At 45.1% G+C, this 27965-nt stretch overlaps 3 protein-coding genes across 5 annotated transcripts in view; 2 read left to right on the forward strand and 1 right to left on the reverse strand.

Annotated features, from left to right (window-relative positions):
* Positions 1–9990, forward strand: part of srfb (serum response factor b) — a 29837-nt gene extending 19847 nt beyond the window's left edge. Inside the window, exons 3-8 of one of the 3 annotated variants that reach the window (XM_065959405.1) lie at positions 1907–2147; positions 4146–4310; positions 4571–4672; positions 5317–5511; positions 5596–5697; positions 7166–9990. In XM_065959405.1, the coding sequence (XP_065815477.1) occupies positions 1907–2147; positions 4146–4310; positions 4571–4672; positions 5317–5511; positions 5596–5697; positions 7166–7203 (843 nt within the window). In that variant the 3' untranslated portion in view covers positions 7204–9990. The remainder of the gene's footprint in view (positions 1–1906; positions 2148–4145; positions 4311–4570; positions 4673–5316; positions 5512–5595; positions 5698–7165) is intronic. The other 2 variants (XM_020638208.3, XM_065959406.1) reach the window with 2 other exon arrangements.
* Positions 9991–9998: 8 nt separating this feature from the next.
* On the reverse strand, positions 9999–27480 carry fhip2a (FHF complex subunit HOOK interacting protein 2). The gene is made up of 18 exons (XM_029278113.2): positions 27343–27480; positions 24596–24750; positions 22947–23025; positions 20899–21068; positions 20584–20688; positions 20360–20482; positions 20002–20217; positions 19723–19919; positions 19480–19594; positions 19254–19330; positions 18289–18481; positions 17792–17955; positions 16929–17075; positions 16691–16775; positions 15597–15740; positions 14808–14948; positions 13349–13452; positions 9999–12949 (listed from the first exon to the last, which is right to left on the reverse strand). Exons 1-18 carry the CDS (start codon positions 27347–27349, stop codon positions 12838–12840), a joined length of 2334 nt encoding a protein of 777 aa, XP_029133946.2. The 5' UTR covers positions 27350–27480; the 3' UTR covers positions 9999–12837.
* The window catches only part of ablim1a (actin binding LIM protein 1a), a 56219-nt gene continuing 54955 nt past the window's right edge, over positions 26702–27965 (forward strand). The window contains exon 1 of the transcript XR_010667025.1: positions 26702–27363. The gene's annotated coding sequence lies outside the window, so the exon portion shown is untranslated. The remainder of the gene's footprint in view (positions 27364–27965) is intronic.

Here is a 27965-nt window from a genome sequence, read left to right on the forward strand (position 1 = left end):
AGCTATAGAAGCTGTCAGTCATCACGTCGTCTGTATTCTTGATAAACGTTGATTCTAATGATCAGGATGTTCAACTGCTTGTGAACCCTGGTGGACTTGCAGCTTCCACTCATGTGTGATGGTTTTATCCTCTTGAATGCCACACATCCATCGATCCTGCATGTGATGACACCTCATATTTACATCAACCACTGTTCTCTCTCTCTTTACGTGTTGGATCAAAAACCCTCCAAGAACACTTTCACTCTGCATTTACCAACTCTAACATGCCGTGTAATGTGCAGGCTCACTCCTGCTGCACCATCACAGATCATTAGCATCATGTGCTAAGTGTTGGTGTAAGTGGGTGAAACAGGCACGGTGGGTTTGGATGTTCTTTATGACGCCCACCCTGCTCTCATCCTGCAGCCCACTCAGCCTCACATCCTGCTCTGGGCTCAATGAGCGCTCGTGTTAGTGTGTGTTTGAAGCTGCGTCTCACCTCCTCTGATCTTATGTTTATGTCAGCATCTCATCACCGTGTTCTCTGCATGGACGTCAGGTTGCTTATGATCATGATGTTCTCATGAAGACTCGACCAAAGACAGCAGACGTGATCGTACTGAGCTGTGGTTTGATTTAAATATCAGGACAAACATGAATCACACGTTCACAAAGACCAAACTGACCAAACTTTCTCTTCAAATGTTTCAGTGTTTCTGCTTAAAAATCACCAAGCAGCAGTATGTAACTGACCCCCTAGTGTTTAAAATGGGTACTGCAGTCTAAATTCTAAACATTGTAGAGCGCTATCTCCCCCCCCCCCCCCCCATCGGTCTGTAAACCTTTCTGTGTTCTAACCTCTCTCCATTTTTCAAAAGCATCTCCAATATTGATCCTAGTTTGAGCACGTTTCTGCTCGTGGAGCTTATTAGAAACATGCAGAGGCTTTTTAGGTCGGGTACAATCACTTCTATCTGAACCACTTCTCTTGCCCGCTTCCATCGCTGCAACACCTGTTGGTTTGACCTGATAACTGCTCTCATATCTGGCAAACCGAGGGGCGTCCAAAACGGCAGAGCGGGGGGTTCCTTAAAACCTCCTACCTTCTCTGGTCCAAACAAATCCAGAGCATTCAGGAGCAGAATCTAAAGTTAGAAGGAGGACATACTGGCTGCTGCATTGTTGTCAGAGAAGCCAGCACTTCAGCATGTTTCCTTAATGTCTGATCATATAGTAAGGTACCTTTATCATTTCACTCTCTACACATCTCACTGATTGATCCTTTAAATGATTATAAATACATTTGGCTTTCCATCAATGACTCCATTATTTGTTGCAGCTCTCGTACCTTCACATCAGGGATTGTTGATGTTCCTTTTAATACACATTAACCCTCTTACTGCTGGATGATTGTACGATAATGTTTCTTTACACTCAGTTCCTGTTCAGGATGAAGAATTGTTTCTGGATTAATCTCTCCCTGCAGCTCTAAGTAGACATATGGCTGTAATTATCGGGGTCTCAGACCTTTTTGTAATGTTGTTTTTCCCGAGTAGTTAAAAGCGACCTCTGGTTTCTGTCAGGCGTCCATTGATCCCTGAAAAAAGTACAAACATGAAACATTCTCCTGCTGATTCTCGGTTCTGCTGCTCGAGGAGGAAAAGCCTCATTAATGGTGTTTTTCTGTTTTCAGTCGTCCACACATGAAACTGTTTGATGTTGCTTTTTCTTTTTTTTTTTTTACATTTTTTTATTTACTTTATTTTGTCTGATGTCATCAGGGTTACCTTGGATTTTCCTCGACGGTTGAAAGACACTAAGACGCCGCAGTAACAAAATGTAGACGCTGGCGTTAGATAATGAAAGACTGTAACAAAACACACTCTGAACACACTCTCTCTCTCTCTCTCTCTCTCTCGCTCAGGACACACTGAAGCCCACCTTCACGGTAGCCAGCCTACCCGGCACCACCAGCGCCGCCCAGTCCACCGTGCCCACCACCTCCACCACCATGCAGGTGAGCAGCGGACCCTCGTTTCCCATTACCAACTACCTGGCGCCCGCCTCGGGCAGCAGCAACATCAGTGCCAATGGTACCGTCCTCAAGACCACCGGGGGCTCTGCGGGTGTCATGCAGCTGCCTGGCGGCTTCACCTTCATGCCCGGTGAGTGAGAGAGACACCCCCCCCCCGTTTCTGATCTTAATTACTTCCTCTCTGCTTTGTTTGTCGTCCTGCAGAATCTAATTGAACCTTCTTCTCGAGGCCTTTATGTTGCGTTGTTATCACGCCGCCGTCTGCGTATTGTCTGATTACAATTTGAATGACCTGCGCTGTCATCTCGGGGGAGGGGGGGAGGTTGTGCCTCTTTTATGTTATATGTTTACATCACACAGCAGCTCTTCAGTCAACAACACTCAGCACCCTCAGGTTTAATAACGCCCTTGTATCCAGGGAGTCGGTGGCGTTGGCGCCCGGGCGTCCTTTGATTGTCTCTCGGGGACGGGAATAATTAGTGGCGACGGACACAATAGGCCTGGTGATGGCGGCTGATGAACACGCTCTGTAATTAGTCATGAATATTCAATGAGGATCGCTGGCTATAACGTCAGAGATCTGGTCCTGAACTAGACGTGACCCTCTTTAAGTTCCATTCAGACGTTTATTGTCCCTGGGGGGGGTCGTCTTGATAAACGCTCTTGAAAGGCCTCCTCGTGTTCTCGGGTTCTGACAGTCATGTGGGAGGTGAGGTGTTTCCGTTTGTTTATCGCCTGCAGTCGGAAACAGCTGAAAGGACGGCGAACGACGTCCACCAAAAGGTCGTCCCTGTTGTTCTGAGTGACAGCTGAAAGACGCCACAACGTGTCTGTGTCCCCCCTCCTTCTTTCTCTCTCTTTTACAAGCTTCTCCCTCGCTCGCTCTCCCTCCCTACTCCCTCCTCTTCACCACCTGTCTGGCACATAGCAGCAGTGCCAGGTGGAACAACACACCCTCCCACACTGAAAGCTCCTCAGCTGACAGCTTGACGGGGCCGGCCCTCCCCACTGCAGCAACTGTCTGAACAACATATGACCCACCGAGAGAGAGAGAGAGGGAGAGAGAGGGCGAGAGAGAGGGAGAGGGAGAGTGAGGGAGAGTGAGGGAGAGTGAGGGAGAGAGAGGGGGAGAAAGAGGGAGGGAGCTAGAGAGAGGCTCTGATACAGCAAAGATCTGTGACTGTTAGAGACAAAATAAACAGAAAATTGAAACGTTTGAAGAGAACATGACACAGCTTCTGATGTTTTTCACAGCTCTTAAAAACGACTTCTGAGCATGTGATGTCAAAATGAGATGTCAGATGTCAAAATGCTGTCAAGGAATTAGATCATCATCTTTGCTGCTCCTCTTAGCGGCCATGTTTGTTCATCAGTACTCAGTGTGTTTAAGATTTAATAAAAGCTTTGGACTTTATCATCCCTCCTCTGTCTTCGTTTGTGAACAGAGAGAACCTGCTGACAGAAGCACACGAAGAACAGTCGAACAAATATCTCCAATAAATGTTTAACAGAAATTAAGAGGTGAAAAATCATCCTGAGGTGATCACAAACATTGATTCCTCTTAAAGCATTATACTTTGACTTAAAGTCGAACACCAGGACAACAAACCCGTCTGAGTTTATATCTTGTGTGTGCACATGCAGCAAGCTGAACAAGCTCTGCTGTGGTTTGTTTCAAAGCGTCTCATCAGAGATGAAAAAACATTTTGATTAAACGCGTCATGATGCCAGAATGATAATCTCTACACACGGTCTAGATAACACAGATATGACGGCAGAGTCACGATTTGGAAGCTGACGAAGTTTTGTATGTTTGTAATAAATTGTTGCATGTTATATTTTGTATGACCACTTTTATTTTGGTGAACACCAAATGGATGTCGGTAATCAGGGATAGAGAACGTGGGGAATGACATGCGGGAAAGAAGCCACAAGTGGGACTTGAACCCGGGCCGATCACCTCGAGGACAGTCCTCTGTACATGGGGCGTGCAAAATAACTGCTAGTCACCATCCGATACCAAGCGTTTGAAAACGATTCAAACTTTTATTTGGACGTTCGAGAGGAGGTTTTACTTCTGCATTCAGTTTTAACCCCCCCCACCCTGTGTATGTATGTGCCCCTGCAGCAGGCACTCCTCTCCCCCCCGGCACCCCCACCATTCCTCTGAGCCAGCTGCAGCAGCACTCCCTGACCCTCCAGGGGCAGCACGGTGCGACACTGGCAGCCGCCCCGCAGTCTCAGCACGGACAACAGGCCGTGTTCCGCTTCCCCGCTGCTGTATCCCTCACAGGTGACCCGCTCTGCACGCTGCAGCACCTCTCTGCACTCCACACCATCATCATAGAGCTGCTAATGCTGCTAATGCTACTTCTCTGCTCTGACTAATAACATGCACCTGATGCTGGGAGTTCTCCTGCACGACTTCTTCTTCTACCTCACATGATAGTACTCCCATCACTCCCACTGTGACTGCTGCTCTCCCACTGTGAGGTTTATGACTCACTGTAGTGGCTGTTTGCTCTGTGTGTGTGTGTGTGTGTGTGATTGCAGGTCCCGGGGTCCCCCAGCAGCTCCAGGCCATCCAGGTCCATCCCAACACCTCCAACAGCGACAGCAGCCCCGAGATGTCCCACACCTCCACAAACTCCACCAGTACGTCAAACCTGTCTGTTGTTCTGTCTGCTTCAGCTCTGATTTAAGGTTTTTAGACGTCCCTGAACAAGCAGAGCGGGAGAGGTGTGGAGGGTTAGCAAAGCTCAGTAATGTGGTTGTGGCTAATTAATTATCAGGAGCAGAAGCTGCATGACAAACAGTGAGTAAGCTAACAGTCCAGGTATGTTTCTCACAGACTCAGTTATCTGCTAATTGTTGCTAACATGTAAATAAAGTTTTCGTACCAGGCTATAAACATGTTTATTTCAGCTGTAAAGATGGTGGCTCTATGGGGACTGACTCACTGCAGGAGACAGACTCTAGTGGACATTGGAGGAACTGCACTTTCATTTTTTTTAGCCCTGGAGGTTTCCTCTTGAGCTGCATGTAAACCTGGTTCTATTCTGTTTTCTACTTTGTCTCTGACAACATTTGTAAATTATTTAAAGAAAACTACGTTTTTGTAAACATGAGTTGAGTCCTGTAATGTCTGAGTCATTGCTCTACACTCTGCATCAGTAGGAGTGACTGGTTAAATATAGATGGAGGTGTAGCACCACCTGCTGGCCATCATGTGTAAACACTTCTGCCCTCAGTTTGACTCGTGCTTTCTCTCCTCCTCCTCCTCCTCCTCCTCCTCGCAGCCACAGTCAGTCTCCCAGCAACCATCGTCACCTCCTCAGTGCCCACGTCTGTGGCGGGTCACATGATGTACCCGAGCCCCCACACCTTGATGTACGCCTCCACGCCGGGGCTGGCTGACGGCGGCCTGGTCCTCAACGCCTTCTCACAGGGAACCTCAGCCATGCAGGTGTCCCACGCACAGGGCCAGGACACAGGTGAGACTCTGAACAGCACACAGTTCTCTGCATTTGTGATTAAACTTGAATATTAACCAATGGGAAACGTTTGTTTTTTCTCAGGCGGTGTCCCTCAGGTGTTCCTCACAGCACCCCCCGGCACAGTGCAGATCCCCGTCTCAGCGGTGCAGCTTCACCCAGTACGGCAAGATCTGCATTTTACAAGTGAAACTCTCAAATTCTCTCTGCAACCAGCATGTCACCTGACTGCACTCATGCATCCTAACAGAGCACCTGCACAGCGCGGCCGCAGGGTCTCACCTGTGAATGTGGATGATTAGCTGGCTGCTTGTTTTACACCAAGACAAAAACACACACGCAGAGTTTAACAACACCGTGCACTGATTTCAACTCTGGAATGAGTTTTTGTATTTCATGAAGTGTGACGCTGCTTCCTCCTCAGATGGATCAGAAACCTTTTAATGTGATGAAAGTTTAAAAAGATATGTTTACGTTACAATGACGTACAACCATCTAACAAACAATGAATAAAACAGTATACTCCTTTGATAAGGTGTAATTGGGGCCGGCAGCGTTTAAGAGTCGATCGGGATTTGATAAATGTCTGAAATTAAAGCAGAACTTACATGTTTTTAACCCCTTCAGCGACAGTGAATCCCCCGCAGCGTCTTCCTGCAGCCGTAGTTATAAAGGGGAAAACGACACCTCTGCTCCTTTAAATGAGAGCTCAGTCGACGAGTCAAAAGTAGAGTCCACCTTGTTACATCACTTTTTGTTTTATAATTGACTCTGTCCTAAGTTCCTTTTTCTGCGTGCAGTAAATGTCGTTACTTTCCATCGAGCACAAGTTCCTTATTTTATCTTAAATTAAACAGTTCTGCTTTACTTCCTGTTTCCATTGGAACTGAAATTGATGGGTTAAAACTAAAAGAAACTGACCAACCTTCTCGTAATATTTAGAGACTAATTTCAAAATAAAATGTCATATTGTAAAGGTCACATATTCTTCTCCTCTTCAATCAGTGTAAATAAGTCTCAGAGCTCCTCAAAACGTGTGTGAAGTTTCTTGTTCTAGATCCACTTTGATCCTGTATTTGATCATGCCTACAAACCCCTCTATTTCAGCCCTGCTCAGAACAGGCTGTTTCTGTGTCTGTACCTTTAAATATGTAAATGAGCTGTGTCTGACCACGCCCCCTCTCTGGAAGGGCTTTAGTGTCTCGGGCTTTCTCGCTCCATGTCCTAGTGTTTACAGTGAGAAGGCAAACTCAGAGGACAGAACAAACACCTAGCTGTGGGAGTGTCACCCACCTGGGGGAGGGGTTACTGCCCTTTGTGATGTCATGAAGGGAAAATCTCCAAACGGCCTGTTTGAGCACACATTTTCTGAAAAGTGGAGGAGGCTAAAGTCGGAGAGGATGCACTTTTCTCATCATTGGGGGGTTTGTAGACAGACTAGAGACTCATATTAGAGATAGAGGAACATGGTGAAGTGGATTTTAAATAAGTGACCTTTAAAGACTAAATGTCTCTCTTTATAACGTAGTACAACTCTCCCCAGTTAAATGATTCATGTTGCAGGAGTTTTTTTAAAATCTGCTGCGTGTTGAGTGATGTGGCGTCGTGTGATTGGCTGTCTCTCAGAGCCTGACGTAGCTGTGTTGTGTTGCAGATGGTGATTGGTCAGCAGTCGAGCGGCAGCAGCAGTAACCTGACGGAGCTGCAGGTGGTAAACCTAGACGCTGCGCAGAACTCCAAGAGCGACTGATGGACGGCGGGCGCTGTTTAGTGTTACACCGACACACACACACACACACACACACACAGATCTCTATTTATTGATGCCTTCCTTCAGTTTCACTTCACGCTCCGAATGTGATGTTAAAAACATATTTAAACACAATCAAAGGGCGTGCGTGTGCATGACCCTTACTCAGTACGTTTTGATATATAAATATAAATATATATATATTCGAAAAATGCATAGGAGATATATCACTACATCCATCACCGGGACGTTTCCTGTGCCGTTAGATGGTGTTATTTTTTTGGTGTGTGTGTGATTTTTAAAAACGTGTATTTACATGTACACACACATGCGCTCACACACACACGGCGAGGTGCCGCAGCTTCACACCAGCCAAAGAGACGTGTGTGTCTGAATGTTCCAGTGTGAGCAACCTGTGCACGAGCGCTCTGTGTGTGTTTGTGTGTGTGTGTGTGTGGGGTGGGGTTTGTAAATGGGCGGGGGAACTCTTATTGGTTTAAAAAAAGAGACGTTTAGAAATGTACATATTTTTTTTTTAAATTGATAACTTGTATTTTCAGCCTGGTTGAGTTTGTGCGACGGCATGTAGTTGTTTTCTACGTCGTGGTTTTTTATGTTCATGACGATGATTTACTGAGGAGGGGTTATGAATTAAAAGCTGTCTGACGCTGACGTGCTGTCCTGATGTTTTCACATGTGGAGAAAGAACGCTGGAGGTTTTTCTACTTTTTCTTTCTGTTTGTTTGAGACTTTTGTTTTTCAGAGTGTCCTCTAAAGACGCCGAGTCACAAAATGTAAAACATGACATTTCTGTTTCTACAGCGGGAACGTCACAATGACTCACTGTCAGAAGATTTCTGATCTGAAGATTTTAAAACGATGACGAGATGATTTATTTCAGGCAGGTTTTTTAAAAAATGCCTGAAAATTCTGTGTTTGATTAAAAGTCCTGGAAGCCCGGCGTATGCTGTACGATTGTTTAAAGTCGTAGTGGAACATCAGCTCACTCTGTACGGCTGAATTGTTTACGACGCTTGACCCAAGGACACGATTAATGAGCTCACACTGAACGACCTGAGAGCTCACGTTGTACGAGTTAGATCAGGATGGAGCGTTCACCGATCTCAACAGGAAACTCCAACAGACTTGATTTCATTTGTTCATGTTCACGGCTCAGCTGGGCTACACACACCGGTAAAGACGTTCTCTCTCTCCCTGATGATAGGCGGCGGGGGGGAGACAGACGCTGTATTTTAGTGTGTGTGAGGTAAAATCGAGGGGATGTCCTGGAGTCGGTGAATCGGCTCTTGTTGTTGCTCACACTGATATTTTGGTCTTATGACTGCATGCAACCGCACTAACGCGTTCCAACCGGTCGGGCGCTGCTGATAAAACGGTGATTGGTCGTCGTGCGTTAGTGTGCACTGCACGCCGGGACGATTGGGCTGAATTCTGCTCGACTTCCAAACGACTCATAAGGGGTCTTAATCGACCTGAAATGGTTCAGAGTACATCAGGCTTAATGCGAGGGAAAGGCATTGGTGGCAGGAAAAAAGGAGAGAAGGAAGATTATTATTTTTATGAACAAGTCGAACTGTAACGGGAAAATCTAAATAAGACAACTTTTTATATTTTGCAGAATGTGAAAAATAAACTGTGAAAAATAACAGATTTTACCCCAGATTAATTTCTGTCCTAAAGTTCATCATCAAAACATGTAATAATTAGATTCACTTCCTGGTTTCCTCCTCATGCCTGGCACCAATCCTCGTCTTTATGAAAAATTAAGAATATCAAACTGTGAAACACTGAAAATGACTTCACTGTCAAGTCCTCGTGTCGCCTGCAACTTCTCACAATAATGTGACAGTAAAGTCATTTTCAGCGTGCCACGGTTTGTTTATCTTTTCATTGTGTGTTCCTGCGAACGAGTGTCGGTTGTCCGTGCACAGTGTTCCCTGCTGGTCGTTCATATTTAAGCTGTTAACTTATTTCTAAAGACGCTCATCTGCAGGGCAGTGAATCTGAGTGCCAAACTATCACCTGACCCTCTACTTCTTTTAGAACAAGGTGACCGACTGTAAACTTGTCGCTCTGATCTGCACAACTTGAATCATGTGAATCAGCTGCTGACTCGAGTCAGACTGTGAGGTTTAACAGCCCTCCACTCAAACACCTGAGTGTGTGTTTGTGTGGAGGAGCAGCTCAGTGTTCATCAGCTGTAATACGACAACATTGAGTACTTCTCTCATGATTTATCAGGTGCTTTAAAATGTTCTGATTGTTGTGTGAGCGGTGAGCTGACTGCAGTTTGACCCTCAGCATCATCATCACCACGCAGACGGACCGAGAGCCTTCTCCTGCACCACAGTGCCTCTTCTCCATGTTCACTGCAAGACAAGGGAAACACTCACATCACCTGATTCTCAGAGCACAGAGACTGCAGAGCGTGACGGGCCTCGAGTCCAAAGACAATCTGACAGAATGAAACACACACACACACACACAGTGCTGCTCGGTGTCTGTGATGTCTGCTCGTCCTGCACGGAGAGATTGACCGGCTGCAGGCGTTCAGGACCCCGGTGGTGTTATCTGCGGCTTTTTAAGGGGACACTGAACAGTTTGTGCTTTTCACCTTGTCGTTGAAAAAAAAAAACTGTTTATTTTGTGTATTTTTGTTTTTGTTGTACAGACATTTTGTAATAAAAAAAGAGAAAAGAATGAGCACACCTCCGTCTGAAGACTGTTTTCTGTTTTTTTTTAATCAGGACGGAGGAAGTTAAAGGAAAACCATGTTGTCCGTAATGAAACACAAACGGAGCTGAAATGAAGACGGCTAAATGAGATCACATGTCCTCAGAGGCCAGAGGAGCGAGCATGCACCCTAACGTGAAATGATGCACCATCACAAACGGAAACAGGCGGCGGTGAAAGAAGAGACGGGATGCTTTACGTCCCGTTTCAAAGCAGCAATGAACATGAAGAGACGCACACACAGGGAACAGTGATTGGTCGAAGCTGACAGGAAAAACAAATCAGTTGGCATCAGATATGTGACGACTCAGAGTCGTGTGCGTCTTTTAGAAAGTGTAACACAAGAGAGGCTCCATCAGATGTACACGCCACGTCACGTGGATCCGAGGCGTGGTCAGAGATCCACAGTGTCAAGTAAGGCATCAAGTCTCCTCTCAGACTCTCTGAATCGTCCCCACACAAACAAATCCTCCTTTTTCTCTTCTCTTTAACAAAGAAAAATCACGTTCATGCATGCCTGTACAGCAGGAAGTAGATCTCTATCGCTATCGTACACACATTATCTACACGTGTACGAGCGAGCGTCAGAGCGCAGCGATGAAGACGAGGTCTAAAAATAGAAACTTCTGGAACATCCGAGAATTTTCGTCTTTTTTGGTTTATGAAACATTTTGGAAAAAACAAAAAAAAACTTTTTTTTTGTACATTTACATCATAAACAAAAATGAAAAAAGACAATGTGCAAATGTGAATGCATGCAGGCGGTTGCATAATGTAGCTGAGGTGCTGATGGAGCCGGACGAGTCGCGGCGTCAGTCACACGTGAACGCCATCGTCCCGACACACACGCCACCAATCATTCAAATAAAGTTAAACTGAAGTGATTTAAACATATTCAAACGTTACATCATCCAGCACACAGCCGGGGGGGGGGTAACAGGTAATACTGCAGGTAAACACACGCCAGCTTAGAGGAAGTCGTGACAGCGTTCTGAGCGTCTGTGGCGTCCAGGCCGCACACGCCGATCTCTGATGTTCAGATTGAATCATCTCAGAACTGAAGACATGACGGGGTCAAACAGACGACAACTAAGATGATGTGTTTCTGTTTCAGGGGTCAAAAGTCAATAAAGTACTCAGACAGCAGCCATTTTCCTCTGACGCCACGCTCAGAAAAGCTGCTTCCAAATCTGAACCAAATCATTCAACAGACTGTCAGCACCGCAGGAGTTTAAACCTCAAGGACTGTTTCAAACTAGAAAAACAGACTGATTCCTCTCCTGGTTTTCACGATCCATCGTCTTTCTTTAACGTTAACTTTTTGAGATCCACAAATTGCAAATCCGAAATATAGAAGAGCAACAAAATAATAATGAGTGAAAGGACACGTTCGCTCTGATGTTTTCTATGCTTTGAGCTTTAAAGTCGGCCTCAACGATCCTGGCGAGCGCTGGATGACTCTGATCTTAAAAGCGGTCTGTTCCCGCTCTAGCTACGACCCGGGATGAGCAGCATGGCAGTCCACAGGGCGCCCGTTGATTAGGATCCTCTAAAACGATGCGTTCAGGGGGAAATGTCCAACATGTGAATAAAGTGAGTTATTAACTTGATTAGTCTGAAGTGTTTCGGCATGTGGCCTTCATCGGGGTCTTCTTCGTGAACGCCACAGGCTGAAACGCGTCGCTCTCATTAAGTTGATCTTCGTACTTAGAGTGCTGCGAGGTTTTTGACCTCTCGCTCGCTGTGGACTGTGATAGTTGGTGAAGTAGAGTCTGAAAACCCGACCCAGCTTCTCATAAAGTGACAATCGAAGGCGTCAGTGTGACTTTAAATACGTTTGAAAGACGCCTGAACGCATCACATGAAGCGACTTGATCCTCGGCTTCCTCTCATCGATAAAATAAACAGAATTATAAATGTTATAAAAACGATTAAACACACACATCGCTTTGATTAAATAAACACCGGTGTGTGTGTGAGAAATGCAACACTGAGCGTGGAGTTAAAAAGTCTGAAAGCATCGATGAAACGACGTCACAGCGTTTCCTTTTTCAGGAATAGGAAGTGATGTCAGGTGAAATCTTTGGGTGATTAAAGACGAACTGAAGAGAAACAAATAAAGTGATCGACGTCCTTCTTAATATGACGTCAGTTAAAAAGGCAACCTGAAAGCAAATAAATAACGACGACTCGGTGTATAAAATCTGAGCGCAGCATCGTAAATACTGCACCTCAACATGAATGTAACTACAGGGGTATGAGGAGGTCAAAGGTCAGAAGGTAGTGGGCCTCTTGTCTTCAAACAGACGACTCAAGATTAAAATGTTTCGACAGGAAACAGTCTGTAACTGAAAGGTGTGAATCCACACTAAGGCAATGACTTTTACAAATGGCCGACGACGGGACAGAAAATAAATACACAAACATGTTTTGTCCTCGACAGAATCTTTACAGGATATCGTCTTTTGACGGACGAGGAGGAGGGACGCCGAGGGAGGTGAGGGAGAGAAAAGTCAGCGGCTGAAAAGAGTCCAGTGACCATCTCTCTGCTCCCCCTCCCCCTCTTCTTCCTCCTCCTCGGGCTGGGCAGTGTCTTCGCTCCGATCGGTCAAACACAGACCAGAGACTTTTCATGGAGCAGCCCGGGAGGCCGAAGGAGGCGGCGCTATGAATCCATCCATGTTGGCTCTATCAGTCGGGGATGAGCAGTTAGGTGTGAAGTTTTTTTTTGTCGACCCTGTGCCACCGTTTCCACCGCACCCCAAAGAAGTCCCATCCCGACCTGTCTGCAGAGCGAGGCAGATGGACGATCAGCAGGAGGGTCACGGCGAGGACGAGGCTGCTGCGTGGTATTTGACGAAGGCGATGGCTGCCAGCTCTTTGCAGAACTCCTCGAGCACGATAACGCCCTCCAGGAGAGTCATGTGGTCGATACTACAGGAGGAGCAGACAGAGAGGGGGAGAGAAGCGTTAAAAAATATACTGAAAATAAATCAGTTGAACACACACAGACACACCGACACACCGAACACACACACACACACACACACACACACACACACACACACACACACACACACACACACACACACACACACACACACACACACACACACACACACACACACACACACACACACACACACACACACACACACACACACACACACACACACACACACACACACACACACACACACACACACACACACACACACACACACACACACACACACACACACACACACACACACACACACACACACACACACACACACACACACACACACACACACACACACACACACGCGTATATAGGATCACAGTACGTACGTGATGCCCTCCGGCTCCAGGCCCAGTAATCTCTTCCTCACCAGCAGCAATTTGGGAGTGAAGTCCGGGATTCGCTGAATCCTCAACATGAGATCTCCAACGACCTGAAACACACAAAAGAACACAAAGTGATGAGTAACACAAAGACACACTGCTTACTAGTGCAGCTGCAGCACTCAGAATGTATGACTGCACTGATTGAAGACAGACTGTCAGATCCAGAATATAAACCGCACAGGTCTATAACATTCTGATTTAAGGGGTCTCCCTTAGAGGAAAAGGTTTACTGATTTGCTCTGCGCTCAGCAAAGTCACCAACGTGCAGTATGTGTGCAGTGGTGTCGCTCTTTTTTTTTGCCGTTTGCTCTCCTAGCTACAGCCCGCGAGTCTCTGCCCACCTCCGCTGGTCGCTCGTTGAATGAGGAGTCTTTCCATCAGGCCAGCGCTCACCAAGCTTTACTTACTGACCAGTAAACCACCGCTTGCTTTAAATGCACCATGACCTCATGAAGGAGAAAAGATGGTAGAAGTGGTGCTGCAGCCTCATCAGTAACACTAAGTTTCCCAGCACAGCGTGCAAAACATGGAGGGTACGTTTCAAACCTTTCAGGTGGCGTGCAGTGTGTGATGGTGGCGGCTCTACTCGTGGTAATGATGGCGTGTTTGTCTGTATATTGGTCGCACCGTTTTAAAGGAAGCGGCCAAAGTTTATATGAAAAATAGGTATTAAAAAGCATCCTATACACCGGGTGTTACGGTAGCTTTGATTTCCATAAACACATAAAACGACCACGGAGACACCGTGCTTCCTCCAGCAGACTGCACGTCGCCTTTTACACACCGACGATGTGTGGGAGGGTCCCGTTAATTATGAGAAACAGGTCAAGTTTCTAGAAGTTTTTGATCCATGCATGTCTAACAAGTAAGCATCTTTCTTTTCTGACTGCAGTCTGCGCTCCTTCATGTTGATCTCAGGGATGCTGCCCACTCTTTATCCTCTAATTTAAGACTTTTTAAGACCCACACAAAGAAAAATGAACACAACATTTTCACCAGATCTCATGTGGGACTCGACGGCTTTGATTCACATCGTCCCAGGTTTAAAAATGTATTTTACATATCTTGCAGGTTGCCTCATAATCGTCGTTAGCCTGTGCTCACTATTAAAAAATCCTAAATCACAAACTAGAGAGAGTAGATTTGAGAAAATACTCAGACATCTCAATGTGCCATGAAACATTTAAGACCTCTAATACAGTACAAATAAGACTATTAAGATATTTTAAGAAAATCTAATTTAGGACTTTTTAAGGACCTGATATCTGCTAGAAACTTCACACTGGCTACACCCTAAAAAACTGCTTACACACACACACATCAGTGGTTGCTGCTCTGGGATCAGCTGTATCTTCTCTCTGTGAAGGAGACGATAACCTGTGTGTATAATCTGGAGTCTTACCCTGACGATGACGGAGAACAGAGACCTGCAGCCGGGGGCCAGGTTGATGTAGGGGTCCAGCAGGTACTCGTGCAGGTGTGGGTGTGGTAACAGAGACAGCTTGGACAGCACGGCCGTCACCTGCAGGTTCACATCGTAGGGCTGCAGACAGAAAAGACCATGAAACTACATGATGGAGAACAGAGACCTGCAGCCGGGGGCCAGGTAGCATCTCCCCCCTCCCACCTCCCTCCATCCTCCCTCCACCTCACTTGTCTCCCAGCCTCCCTCCGCCCACAGAGACCTTCACTCTCAGTTGCTCTGTAGTGTATGCAAGGATGAGGACTGCTGCACTTGATTTGTAGTTGCAAGATATGAAACGTGGAACTCAAGTAAGTTCGATAACAAGTAGAATTAATATATATAAATATAACCCCCCCCACTCATTTGTTGAACGACTTCTCGGCTCGGTTTATTATTCCTATTTTTAAAGATAAGAAGGCCTCGTTAATCAGCAGCTCGTTTGCGTTTGCATCGTCTCTCCTTCAATCTCTTTAATCTCATCGTGCCCCTCGTGGACCTTCAGCAAGCGCTGTTTGTATGCAGGCGCTGAACTTGAGTCTGCGTGGGAGGAACTCTGTGAGCATCAGCTGAAAGTTTACCTGCTGCTTCTGAAGAACCTCGTTAAGTCTGACCTTAACTCCACTTCAGTGCTCATTTGCATATAAAGCTGCTTAATGTCTCTGGAGAGTTTAGATTTATATAAAGTGCAGAATCAAACACAAAAAACGCTGTTTTTATGACACTGACCTGATCGAGGATGCGACCCATCCTGTCGAAGAGGACCTTGAGGAAGTGTCCCTCGAAGAACGGGATGTCCAGGTTACACTTCTCGAACGGCTTGGGATTCCCCCTCCAGTCCCACCGCTGACAGACACCGCAGTAATCCCTGAACTGAGGGGAGAAACGTGTTTTCAATGAAAATCTGATTCACGGAGGAGTGAAAGAAAGCAGAGAGGCAACACGACCCGAGACTCATCCTGACATCATCTCCTAACAGCACGCAAATGTTGGCTGACCACACTGCACCGTTAAATATTCACTTCACTTCTCTGCTCTGTGAGTTTCAGTTTCCTCTTATAAACATTATAACTTGTGGTGCTTTTATTTTGAAGGTGGACAAACTGAAGTGTGGTGCTTTTATTTTGAAGGTGGACAAACTGAAGTGTGGTGCTTTGTATTGACGAGCTGGTGACTCAAACACTCAGAGGCTCATCAATAAACGGCCCGCTGTGAGCTGAATAAAGTTTTTCTCAGGTGTTGACAGGTCAAAGGTCAACATGTCAATCATTATGTGGATATTATTAATGCTCCGTTAGCTCCACTTTGTACAACAAGCTAACGAGCTCTGCTGAGGGAGGAGGGAGAGTGTCAGAGTCTTGTACAGTCCCCTCCTCTGACGTTACTCATCCGTCTAAGAGCAACACAGAGAAAAATAGAAACCGGACATCGGGGTTAAAACAGTGCACCGCGTTGTGCTCCTTTGCTCGCCGGCAGTTAGGACACTAAAATAGGAAACAATAGAATCAAGCTGATTTTGTTGTTGACACTCGCTCACATCGTGTGCTGTCCAGACAGGCGGTAGGTAATCTGTATTTACAGATTCTACATAAAAAATAGAATCTGTTCACAGGGGGCGTGATCCTTAACAACTTCCTGTTTCTGTGTTTAAGTTCATGTCCTCACCTTCCATCTACAGTAAGGGCCTTACTTTATTCCAAAATAAAAGCATGCAGCAAGTAAAGTACTCTCAGCTTAAGAAAGAACAAAAATTCAAAATAAAAGCCCAACTAATTTATTTAGAGATGTTTGAATCCTCGTACAGCCCTATAAATGATTCTTACCTGTCTGTCTCTGAGGTAGGTGTCGTAGCCCGTCCCTTCAACCTGATATGAAGACTTCGCCTCATCGGGAACCAAACACAGAAAACTGGAGACGGAGAATTTAAACATTACCTTTCTCATTCTAACGAGCAGGGTGTGACATGTTAAAATTTAAATAGATTCTTAGTCTGTTACAGATTAAACAGCTGAGTACGTTCAGGATGCAGTAAGAGGATCGTGTGTAGTGCAGACTGCGTACCTGTTGACGATCTTGTGCACCTCCGTCTTCCCGTCAGACTTTGAGTGATCGGGACTCTGAGGTGGAGACGAGCTGAGCCAATCAGAACCGGACAGCCTGCTGTCAGGAGAGACGTCGTCACCGAACAGAGGATCCTCCTCGAGGTCTCTGCAGAGAGGACACAACGTCAAATCCTTCATTTCTGATCCGCCTCCAATGAGTGCAACTAGTTCCTCTCCCACCCTGATGACCTCAGACTTCTGGTTTCAACCTCTTTGTGTCTCTGCATGTGTTTCATCTTCTCGTGTGAAGATTAAAGGTAGAATATGTTTCTTAATGGGACTTGTGAGGTCGCTCAGCCTCTCTCTGTTCTGTTTATAATGTAGGCAGTGTGTGAATATATTGTTAGAGACGAGCTCTTATTAAACATGTTAAACAGCAGCTAATAATCCCACTTTGTGAGCTCCTAACAAACATCATCATAATCATGTCATATCTTGTAAACAAAGTCTAACATGGCTGCAGTCGGGGACCAAATAAGGACAACAAACGTGTTGGAGCAGCACGCCATAAGGAGTGTTAAGCATGCTGCACACAAAACATGAGGGTTCATTTATTTTTAAGAACCAGAGCAGTTTGTTTTCGCTTTGATCAAAGCAGAGAATTCAAATAAACATCGATCAACGAGCTGCTCTTTAAAGCCCTCAGTGACTGAGCGTGGTTTATAAAGAACCCCACGACTAAAACACAACAAAGATCAGTTTAAGATGAATTTGTTGAACATCTGATGAACACAGCCTTCACTTTATTCAATCTGCTGTGTGTGTTTTTTTTAGTGCAGGTGATTTTCCAGGCGGCTCTTAGGTCAACAGCAGGGTCCTTACACGGCATCATGGGGCTGCCCGTTCTCCAGGGGCTCCCGCTCCTCCTGTGGTTTGTTCTCCAGGTAGTTCCTCTCCCCGAGGCCGCGCAGCACCAGGCTGTGGAGGATGTGCTGGTTGGGCTTCTGGATGAGCTGCTCGAACAGCCGCAGAGTCATGATGCTGATCTGAGGACACGGGAGGAGGGAGAGATGAACGCAGAGGAACACGCAGAGGGACTTTTTCAAACTTCAAGCGAATGATTCATCTCTTTTTTATGTGATGACAATGCGCTCTGACACATACTTATTAACATTCATGTGCTTATGGTAAATTATGTGATTCACTGAAGAATCCCTGAAGGGCGGACGGACAGAAGAAAGAAGAATTAACTGATGAATGATTTCCAGTTTTTGGGGCACATTTATGTAAAGAATGAAAGACTGATCAGCAGACAGACAGGATTGTAAATGCTCACTGATTTGGAGGATCTTGAATAATAACACTGATGTGATAATAACCTCGTCTGACAGGTGGTCACAGTGCTCGATGAGTCTGTGTCTGAGAGGATTCTGAGCGATGGTAGCTGCCGTCTCCGCCTCTCTCTCCTCACCCAGCAGGAAGTAAACCATCTCCTGCAGCAGAGCCTCCGACGTCACCTGTCGGATGATCCGGTTCAGCAGCGCTGTGGAGGTCAGGATGCCCACCTCAGACCTGTGTGCGCCCGAAAACAGAACACGTGTTGCTGAGCAGGAGGGTGGTCACGATACCTCTCGATTCAGACCCTGTTCTCAAAACCTCTTTGATACCACAGCACATAAAAGAAGTACTAGGCATGCAAAAGACAAAATGTTCTTGTTATTAAGACCGGGCACATTGGGCTGTGATGTGGACCCCAGTCTGCAGGTTTGGACTTAAAGACTCTCTGTCCCCTGTCTGATGCTAAGCTAACATGTGCATCTTAATGACTAAAGATGCCTTGAAATCATTTGTTTGTCTAACTGTGGATGATAGCAGTCTGTTGTTTGAGAGCTTGTATGCAGTGAAACAGTCTAAAAACAAACCTTGATTTATGTTCGCTTTGATCACAACACCGTCTCTCTCTAGTTTAACTTCATCTCAAAGTCGCTGCATCATCGTTGCTTTCGCCCTCTCTCTCTCTGGTTTTTAAATCTGTTTGTGGATCTTTTTAACTGAAACAGATTTAGTACTTTTTGATGCTGTCAAATAAAAAAAACTAACCAAGGTTCTCTCATCGAAAGGAGCAGTATGTAACTCTGACACCTAGTGTTTAAAATGGGTACTGCATTAGCACTTCACTCACTACACATCTTACTGATTGGACCTCTAACAGTAGGTACTGATAAATGATTCAGTATCGACACTTTAGACAGCCATACAAAGCCATCCCTGACATTTAACGGCCCAAGAAAAGACTAACATCTCCATAAAAGGATGATTGATGGATTGATGATTCAGGACTTACGTCTGCATTAGCTGTGGCTCCATAACAGACACAAAGAATCTCTCTCTCACTGCCTTCGCCATCACAGCAGCTGCTGACTAAAGACAGAGAAGAAAAACAAAAGAGTCCTTCAGCCTTCTGTGGCTTTCAGATGCAAAAACAACTTGTTTGGAGAGTAGTTCTTTTGTTATGTTAAAATCAGACTACAGTATGATTCATGACAACGCAGTGAGTCAGCATGAGAGACCTTCTGAGCCTCTTTGATCAGCTGGTCGCAGTAATCCAGCCACGACAGGAAGGAGATAAGAGCTCGCTTCCCCGTGAAGATGGCAGCGTCCTCCTTCAGGTTGTACACATCCAGACTGAAGGAAGAAAAGGTGAGAGAGATATTAAAGATCTGATGGAGCTTATCAAGTTTATTCGCTCACAGAAGCACATCTCACGGGAGGCTTTTTAAGGGCTATGAAGTCTAGTTGAATCACACATTTACCCCCAGTTAACCGACTCCACGGTCTCGATGTCCAGCGGGTCCATGGACTGAGGCAGCGCTTTATAGAAGGAGACCAGCCTGTCGGTCAGAAGGTCACACAGCTCCGTGTTTTCAATCAAACACTTGGCGGCTGCAGGCTCCGGTAAACTGACCAGCAGCATCAGGCCCTCGCACGCCTTCACCACGATCCTCCCGTCCTGAGCCGGGTGAGAAACAGATTAACATGTAACTAACACAACATCACTCACAGTAAACCAACCTTACTCTGGGATAGCTTACAGGGCTCTTAGTGAGGTTGAGCAGGGAGGAGACGAGGTTGTAGTTGTTGTTGTTGTTATTGTTGGTGATTGGACTGGAGGTGGAGGCAGCAGCTGCAGCCTGCGGCTCCTCAGCCTGCTCCTCTGACCGAGACTGACCGGTGTCTGGAGCCAACACGTTCTCCTTCAACACCTCCGTTCGTCCAGGACTCTTAGTCTCCGGTCGCTTTGACTTGTTCTGCAACATCACAGGAAAGAAAGACTCTGAATGGTGTGCTTAGAATAGGTCTCTTACTTTGTGTGTCATATTTATTTATAGATGGATATTTCTGAACGTGCTGCTTTAACCTCTTTTACTCCCTGATTTCATTCAAGCTCACCTCAAGAAAGAAGTTGACGAGGTACGGGTCCTGCTTCAGTTTGGCACAGACGATACAAAGAAACTGAATCTCTTCGTTTTCTGTCGGCGCAGCCAGCACCTCCCCGCACAGACGGATCAGTTTCTGAATGTGACAGCCACAGAGAAGAAAAGGGTCAGAATAAGCTCCAACGTCTGCATCTGTAGAAAGACCATGAGAGACACACTGAATGCTTCAGTTCTCACCTGTACAGGTCTGTGGACGTTGATGTGGGGCAGGAGAGGCTGACGAATGTGTGCGAGCAGCTTTGTGTAAAAGGTTAGCACCTGCTGCTTCATCCCTGGAGGACACTGATGAGAAAAATACAAACAGAAGGTGTTAAAAATGACTTATCCAGGTGGTGATTCATTGTGCAACCTTGCGATCATCTGATAGCTTTGAATCTGTTCTCGTCCTGCTGATGATTGATTGCTGAACTTTTTCTCAACCCTGTCCTATCATTCATTCATATTTCCATGGAGGTAGACGACATGTAGCTGCTGAATCACAGACTGTCTTACATCTGCCTTGCCCAGTGTGTAGAGCGTCTCCAGGATCTTGTGGTGAAGGAGGTACTCCATGCAGGGTCCGGTCTCTCCAGATTCCCGCTCCGCTTCCTCCTGGGTCAGGATGTCCAGCATCTGTTCCAGGTGGGACGGGATGTTTGTGTCTGTAACTGGAGCTTTGTCATCTAACAGGAGGAAACACAGACACATTAGAAGATGGCGGATCTCATTTCACTTGAAGCCTTTTGCTCGATCTTAAAAGATAAAAAAATGTGAGACAATTGGACAGTGCCTGTGTTTCTGAATTGTAATCTGTGATCAAGATTCTGCACTTTATCTGTAAATCAATTTGCACATTGTAATTTGATGTTCTCTCTTAACTTATTGTTTGTAAACTGTCTCTTTATCATGTAATGCTTTTTATGACGTGTGCTGCTGCCCTCTTGGCCAGGTCAGCCTTGTGAAAGAGATCCTAATCTCAATGGGTTATTTAGCTGGTTAAATAAATAAAATAAAATAAAATAGAGGAACATTAAGAAAGAGGGTGACTTTGTGAAGTTTGAGGTTTGCACTATAGAAAAACTCTCTGCGTTTTATGTCCCCACTTCCCCTTCATGAGGCTTTTCTGCTTACACACCAAGGCTCAGCTGTCAGAGACGCATTAATAATGCACGATATTCACATTAGTCCAGCGGCTTTAAGAACATTGCTGTCAGCAAGGTGAATCACTCCTCATTATTTGTTTTGTGAATTGCAGAACAGTAAAATCGTCAAAGTGACCCTGGAGACAGGATGGTACCTCAAGCTCATCGGGCTGGAATCAAGAAGAGAATAATTGTTGCAGAAATACTGAGATTTCAACAAGTTTGTTCTTGTTCAATCAAATGACTCGATGTTCCCCACACACAGACCAAACCTGCGCGGGCCTCCACAGTAAATATCCTGACTTTTCTTTGCTATATCAATGAAACACCAGCATGTGCAAGAGTGTAATTTTTGCACAGTGGCGCCGTAACGAAGCTGCGTGGTGATCACGTCTTTGTGCATTCATGTTGATTCCACAACCGCATAATGTTGGTGACCCAGTCAGAGACACAGCAAGAGCTCCACACACACGCAACATAAACGTCTTGAAACACTCTCTGAACATGCTTAATACATTAACCTCACAAGTCTGCAAAACCACTGATTAAGTAACCATGACGACAATCTCAGCTGCATGCATAACAATACAGGAAACAGATAATCCCATCAGCTGTTCAGGGAATGTTTTGTTAAACTGGGCTAACTGGGAGAAGAACTGCAGAAGAGAAGCTGCACCAGTAGTTTGAGCAGAAGGTGTAAAAATATGTCCTGAGTGGGAAAATCTAGATCACAGATCCAACCCGATACAGACACAGTATGTACAGGTCGTACCTGCTCAGATCCCCACAGGCCAACACGAGGAAAACCCCTCCCATAATCTGAGTTTTTCTAAATCCACACAGCAAACTCTAGCAGCATGACATTCCAAACATACTTCACATTTATGCTTCTTCAGCCGGTTGTTCTTCATAACCGATCCCCTCCACCACTACCTGGATTGTTTATCGTACATTTAGAAGCAGAAGCAGGAGAAAGACTTTATTAATCCTCCGAGGGGAAATTAGATTTTACTCTCTGGTATTGAGACATTTTTCACAAACAGGATCCTTGGGTCCCAACCCAAGTCCCTACAGACTGAGCTACTGCTGCCCCCAAAGTTTGTGCTCAGAAGTGTGATTTTGTTGACACGAGCAGCTGATTCATTAGTTCATCAACTGACAGAAAAACATGTCATCTCGTGCTCCTTAGACCTTAAAATCTTGCCACCTGCTTAGTCTAACTCTGGATGTGGTCGGTTCATTTGTTAAAATACTGATAATAGAAATATGTGTGGAATAAGAGGCCGTGTTGATAAATATTTTCCTGCCATTATTCTCAAATGTATACTGATGTGAAGGCAACCTGCGGAGCAATCAATCCACGTCTGCAGATGTCATGACCATATGAAGCGTTTGCTCATTCTTAAAGATATGTCTTACCAGAAGTCTCGATGTAGTAATGCGTTATGGCCTTCCAGTGGTAGACAAAGTCTTCCTGCAGGGGCAGCGATGGAGCAAGCTGGAGGAGGAAAATGAAAATGTATCAATAAATACATTTAAACTGATTCTTCAAGAGTCAGAGGTTAAAATGTTCAAAAGTTAAGAAAACGTTATACTCTTCAAGTTTTATAAACATAGACAACCTGTATCGCAGAATAACAGGTCAAACAGCTGATATAAGCTCTTAGCTATGGCAGCCTCGTCTCTCCACATAAAAGACGAACAGATTAAAGACAAGGGGGTCGAGATCTCAGACAAGCTGCAGGTGAAAGGATCAGCCGGGAGAAGTTCTATCAATGCTAGACTTTCACTCATTCAGTTTAAAGTTGTTCATCGACTGCACTCCTCCAAAACCAAATCAATCAGAGTCGTTCCCCTCTGTCTCTGCTGCCCGGGAGAAGTGGGAGTCGGATGATAGGACCCTAGGTGACCTGATCTGGTCGTGTCCTGAGCTCAAAACCTTTGGGGACAACATCTTCTGAATGTTCAATGACTTGTATATAAACAGACGGCTGATTCCCGACAGCCTTTCTGAAACATTGGGTTTATCTGACCATGTTTGACTCTTCCTTTTGTTTGGTGTCTCCTGTGTGAGTGGAAATCAGCCTCCTCTCCTTGTTTTAAAAATTGTTTAACGACACGGTTTCTTGTCCATGTCTTGAAGAAGTTACACACTGTCACACACAAGTTTCTTAAGATTTGGGGATCTTTTATTGAGGTGTCAAACTGGGAAGTGATTGTATTGACATGCTCTGTAATGTGCTGTGTTATCTTCATCAGTATGTTGATGCTTTTGAGTCCTGGCTTTGACCCTCCTTCTACCCCTGATCATCAACACATTCAGGGACATAACAATCACCTTTTAAACTGACATGGACACAAGACCCTTTTCTTTTCTCAAGGAGGCAGCTTGACGTTTGTTGTTGTTGTTGTTTTTAATGTTTGTCAGTATTTCTGTATTGTAAAAAATAAAAAGGGAGTTTAGACATTTCTCTAAGGACTAAATTTGCCCCTTTAGTCACTTGCTGATGTTTAAGACTCTTTAAGAAACAGCTCGAGGGCAGGTGTCAGGTACACCTACTTACTAGCTGTTTAACGCGTCTGCTAAAGCTAAGCTATCTAAACATCCCGCTGACTGTGTCTTTAACATTGAATGAGGCAAATGAGGCAAATGAGGCTATGCAATCATTTCGACACAAACTCCCCCCGATAACACTGCTGTTAGTAGAACGAGAGCTAGCTAAACGCTACGACATTAGCTTAGCTTCTTCTAGCATTAGCGGCTAACTAGCTCACCTGACCAAGCTACCTGTTAAAGCGGCTCGGACAGAAAATAACAGTGAGGTCATTTTCGCTTCTCTACTTGGTTCTATAAAACAAAACAAACACAAACGCAAAAGTACACTCACACCAACAACAAACAAACAATTTGACAAAACGAACACACAATGCTAACTAGCTCGCTCGCTAGTTAGCACTGTATTGCTAATGCTGACGTGATGTTTGTGACGTGAGGACGACCTGCGGCCTCTGGTAGACTAAACACACACAAAGAGGGAAAGAGAAAACGACCACGTTTGAAAACTCACCGCTTCCACAGCATGCTGCAGGATGGACGTGAATTTGGAGAACATTTTGTTCTTGGACTGGACGATTTTCTCCCGAGAAGAGCGAGAGAATTCCTCTATCTTCTTCTTCCTGTTGGTGCCGCCGCGATCCAGATTGGAGGTTTCATAAACTGACCCTTGAAGCGAAAGAAAAAGAGTGAGCAATAAAACCCGAGCACGACCTCACAGGCCTGTAAACAAGACGTGAGCAAGCTCAGGTTCAGGTAACCAGTCCTCTCTGTGGACACGGTGGCACTTCCTTCGCCAGACGCTGCTTCTGCTGCTCTCCTCCACCAGGGGGCGCAAGAACACTTCAGACGGGCTCAAGGGGCTTTCACGTGTTATCGGATAAGAGAAAGTTGGTTATTTACTGGGATTAATGCAAGCGGCAGATGTCGCCTTTGAGCACCAGCATGAAATCAAAACTTCTGTTTGGCCACACCTCCTCCATACTGAAGCCTCCGCTGTCCTCGACATCCTCCTAATGTTCACACAAAGTAGTCAGACATGAAGTTGCCGAAGCGACGGATAAAATTGGCTCAGGCTGCAATTGCCTATGTCAGTGGTGTCCAAAGTTTTTTTCTTGCGGGCCAAAATTGTCGTGTTAGAATCGCTCGCGGGCCACAGGTTTTGTTTTTTAAAATATAGTTGAAAAAATAGTCAGGCTTTGTAGATCAGAATCAAAAGGCTCACTAAAGAAACCCTTTAATAAAAGGAAATCAAATATTTAGATTTCTTCGTTCTACTTTATTTGTTTCTTTCTCAGAATCAAACCTGTGGTTCATTTTTTTGGAAAAGCTTTCTGCATTTAGCTCAGGTCATTAAATGGTTAAACAACAGTCCGCTTGATTGCAAAAACTTCGCATAAGTTATTTTTCATAGTTTACAAAAAAAATGTGGAAAATAGTAAAAGCTGTAGATTTAAAAACAACAACATACATGTTACTGAACATTTTCTATTTTAGGAATATTGTTCAGCCCTTGTTAACATGAAAAGGAAAAATAAGATAATGTTTCAATCTTAATCGAGGCCTCGGGCCAAAATCTTCTGATTCTTCATTTGAAGTCACGGGCCGCAAAAAATCCCCGCAAATGGCCCTCGGTCCGCACTTTGGACACCCCTGGCCTATCGCCTGCATTGTTGTGTTAGCATGCTAATGTTAGCACTCTTAGTTAGCTCATAGCTTCACAGTTCACGTTGCATGTAAATTGACACACAATGACCGTGATCTAAATACGGTTACATGACATTTCATCAAGCAGTGAGTATGTTCTTCTTGACTAAAACAGCTTTTATACACAAGGGGAGGAGCCGGCCGTCCCGTCCATGTAAACACGACTCTAACAACAACACAGCCAGCAGGACTCGAGCTTCTCACTCATTGTAAACAGTCATGACTCAGAGAGATATTTACCTGATTTCTGCTATATTAATGTGTAAATGGCCCTCATCCTTCCGTTAAATGATGAAAAAGTAGAAATGTGCATCGCGATATCGTATCAAATCGTTGACAGGACAATCATAATCATAATCGTGAGACCGGTGAGGATGCACAGCCCTAACAAAGGCTAAGGACAGTCCGACAGATATTACAGCTAATGGAACAAAAACAGTGTTAAAGCCAGTAAAAGCATTTTTTTCTGTCTTCATGTTGGGTTAAAGATCTAACTGAGCATGTGCAGTATGAGTGTCATCTGCTGTTTCTGATTGGACGAGTAATAAGGGCTCTAAGTAAGTAATAAGTTTCCCCCTTCATGTTGACGTGATCTTAAACTTTGCTCCAGCATTTAATATATATTTTTGTTTTTCTTCAAAATGAGAATTGAAGTATAAGGTTTGTTTATTAGCTCTTAACAATGAAATCAGGAAGTTGGAGCCTCCGAGGAGCACGTGAATGCATCATTATAATTACTGAAAACGATCAATGCATACCAATGAAGACAGGCAGCAACCCACAGCGACATGCAGAGAGGGGTGGGTGGTCGATATTCTTTCAGTTTGGGAGCAGCAATCATTAAGTTCTCTTGAAAAATAAAACCGAGTATTAGAATCAGATCAATAAGCAATATGTGCTCTATGGGACAGTGGTCCGAATCGATCGATTACTGTCATAATTCAATCAAAGATGTGTTTTTATTCTCTGATATTATCCTTTATCAAAGTGTCTCTGTTATAGGATCAAGCTTAATCCACGCCATAAAGAGATTATTGAGTCTTATACTTTTAAAGTAGCAGGATTAATGGATAAAAACAGATGAAAAACAGCAACCATTGCTCCTGAGTGTCGGTCAACTTTATGATTTAGCTCAACCAGCGCGTGCAGAACAGCAGAGTCATCCCAGACACAAAGTGGGTTATCCCGGTTTAACGTGGGGGTGAGCCGACAGCAGCTCCACAGAGAGGGGATTCCACGAAGGATTTATTTTTGATATCTCCATAATTCAGTGACATTCAGTTGAACATAAAGTTGTTAAATCAGGAGGATGCTGTCTGTGCAGGACACGCCCTGTCGCTGAAAGTGCTCTCTCCATCGCGATCAGTCTGCTCGGCTCTACCTAATCGCAGGCTGAATGTTTTCCTGCGTTTAATCCGCTAAATGACAAACTGCAAACTTCAGGTTCACAAAATATCAGGCTGCCGACCGGTCCTTTTCCTCTGTGCCAGAGCTGCAGCGGACCTTCTCCTGCCGGGGATCTCTGCAAAGAAAGGAAAGAGAGGCTCTACCTACCGGGCATGTCTGCTGCTAGAGGTGAGTGTCTTTTGCCGCAGAAGGCTTCATAACAGACCACAGAGAGGGGAAAGTGTCTGAGTTTTAAGCGAGGAGGGGGGTGCAGGTTGAAAGAGGGATAAGATGATGAAGAGAGCTCATATCCGTCGTGTTTCTGGAGGATCAGGCTATGATAATGACGCGGAGTGTAAGTAGGTTACACCGGTGGGTGCATGACTGAGAGTCAGCACCCACAGCTGGTGCTGCAGCCTGACACACACTACAACTTATTTTGTGTGCAGACATGAGTCAATCTCACTTTAAAAAAAACAACAGCCCAGATGTCATAATAAACCTCCTCTGACTGCTTTCTATTTCTTAATTTGACCTGATCTTTAATCAGGAATGATGCACATCACCAGAGTTTCTGCACACACCCTCATTGTTGCACAAATCAAAGCTCTGTAGAGGACTGATGTGCTTCCTTACCTGCCTGATTTTGATAAAACTGAGCAGTCTAATTTCTGTTTCACTATTTTAAGATCTTCTAGTCCATGTTGTCTTTGGATCAAGCTTTGAAGCATCACAGAGCTTCCTCTGCTGCAGCCTCACAGAGACTTTAACTTCTTCTGTTCATACCACTT

Source organism: Labrus bergylta, chromosome 10 (genome assembly GCF_963930695.1).
Source record: "Labrus bergylta chromosome 10, fLabBer1.1, whole genome shotgun sequence".
Lineage (NCBI taxonomy): Eukaryota > Metazoa > Chordata > Actinopteri > Labriformes > Labridae > Labrus > Labrus bergylta.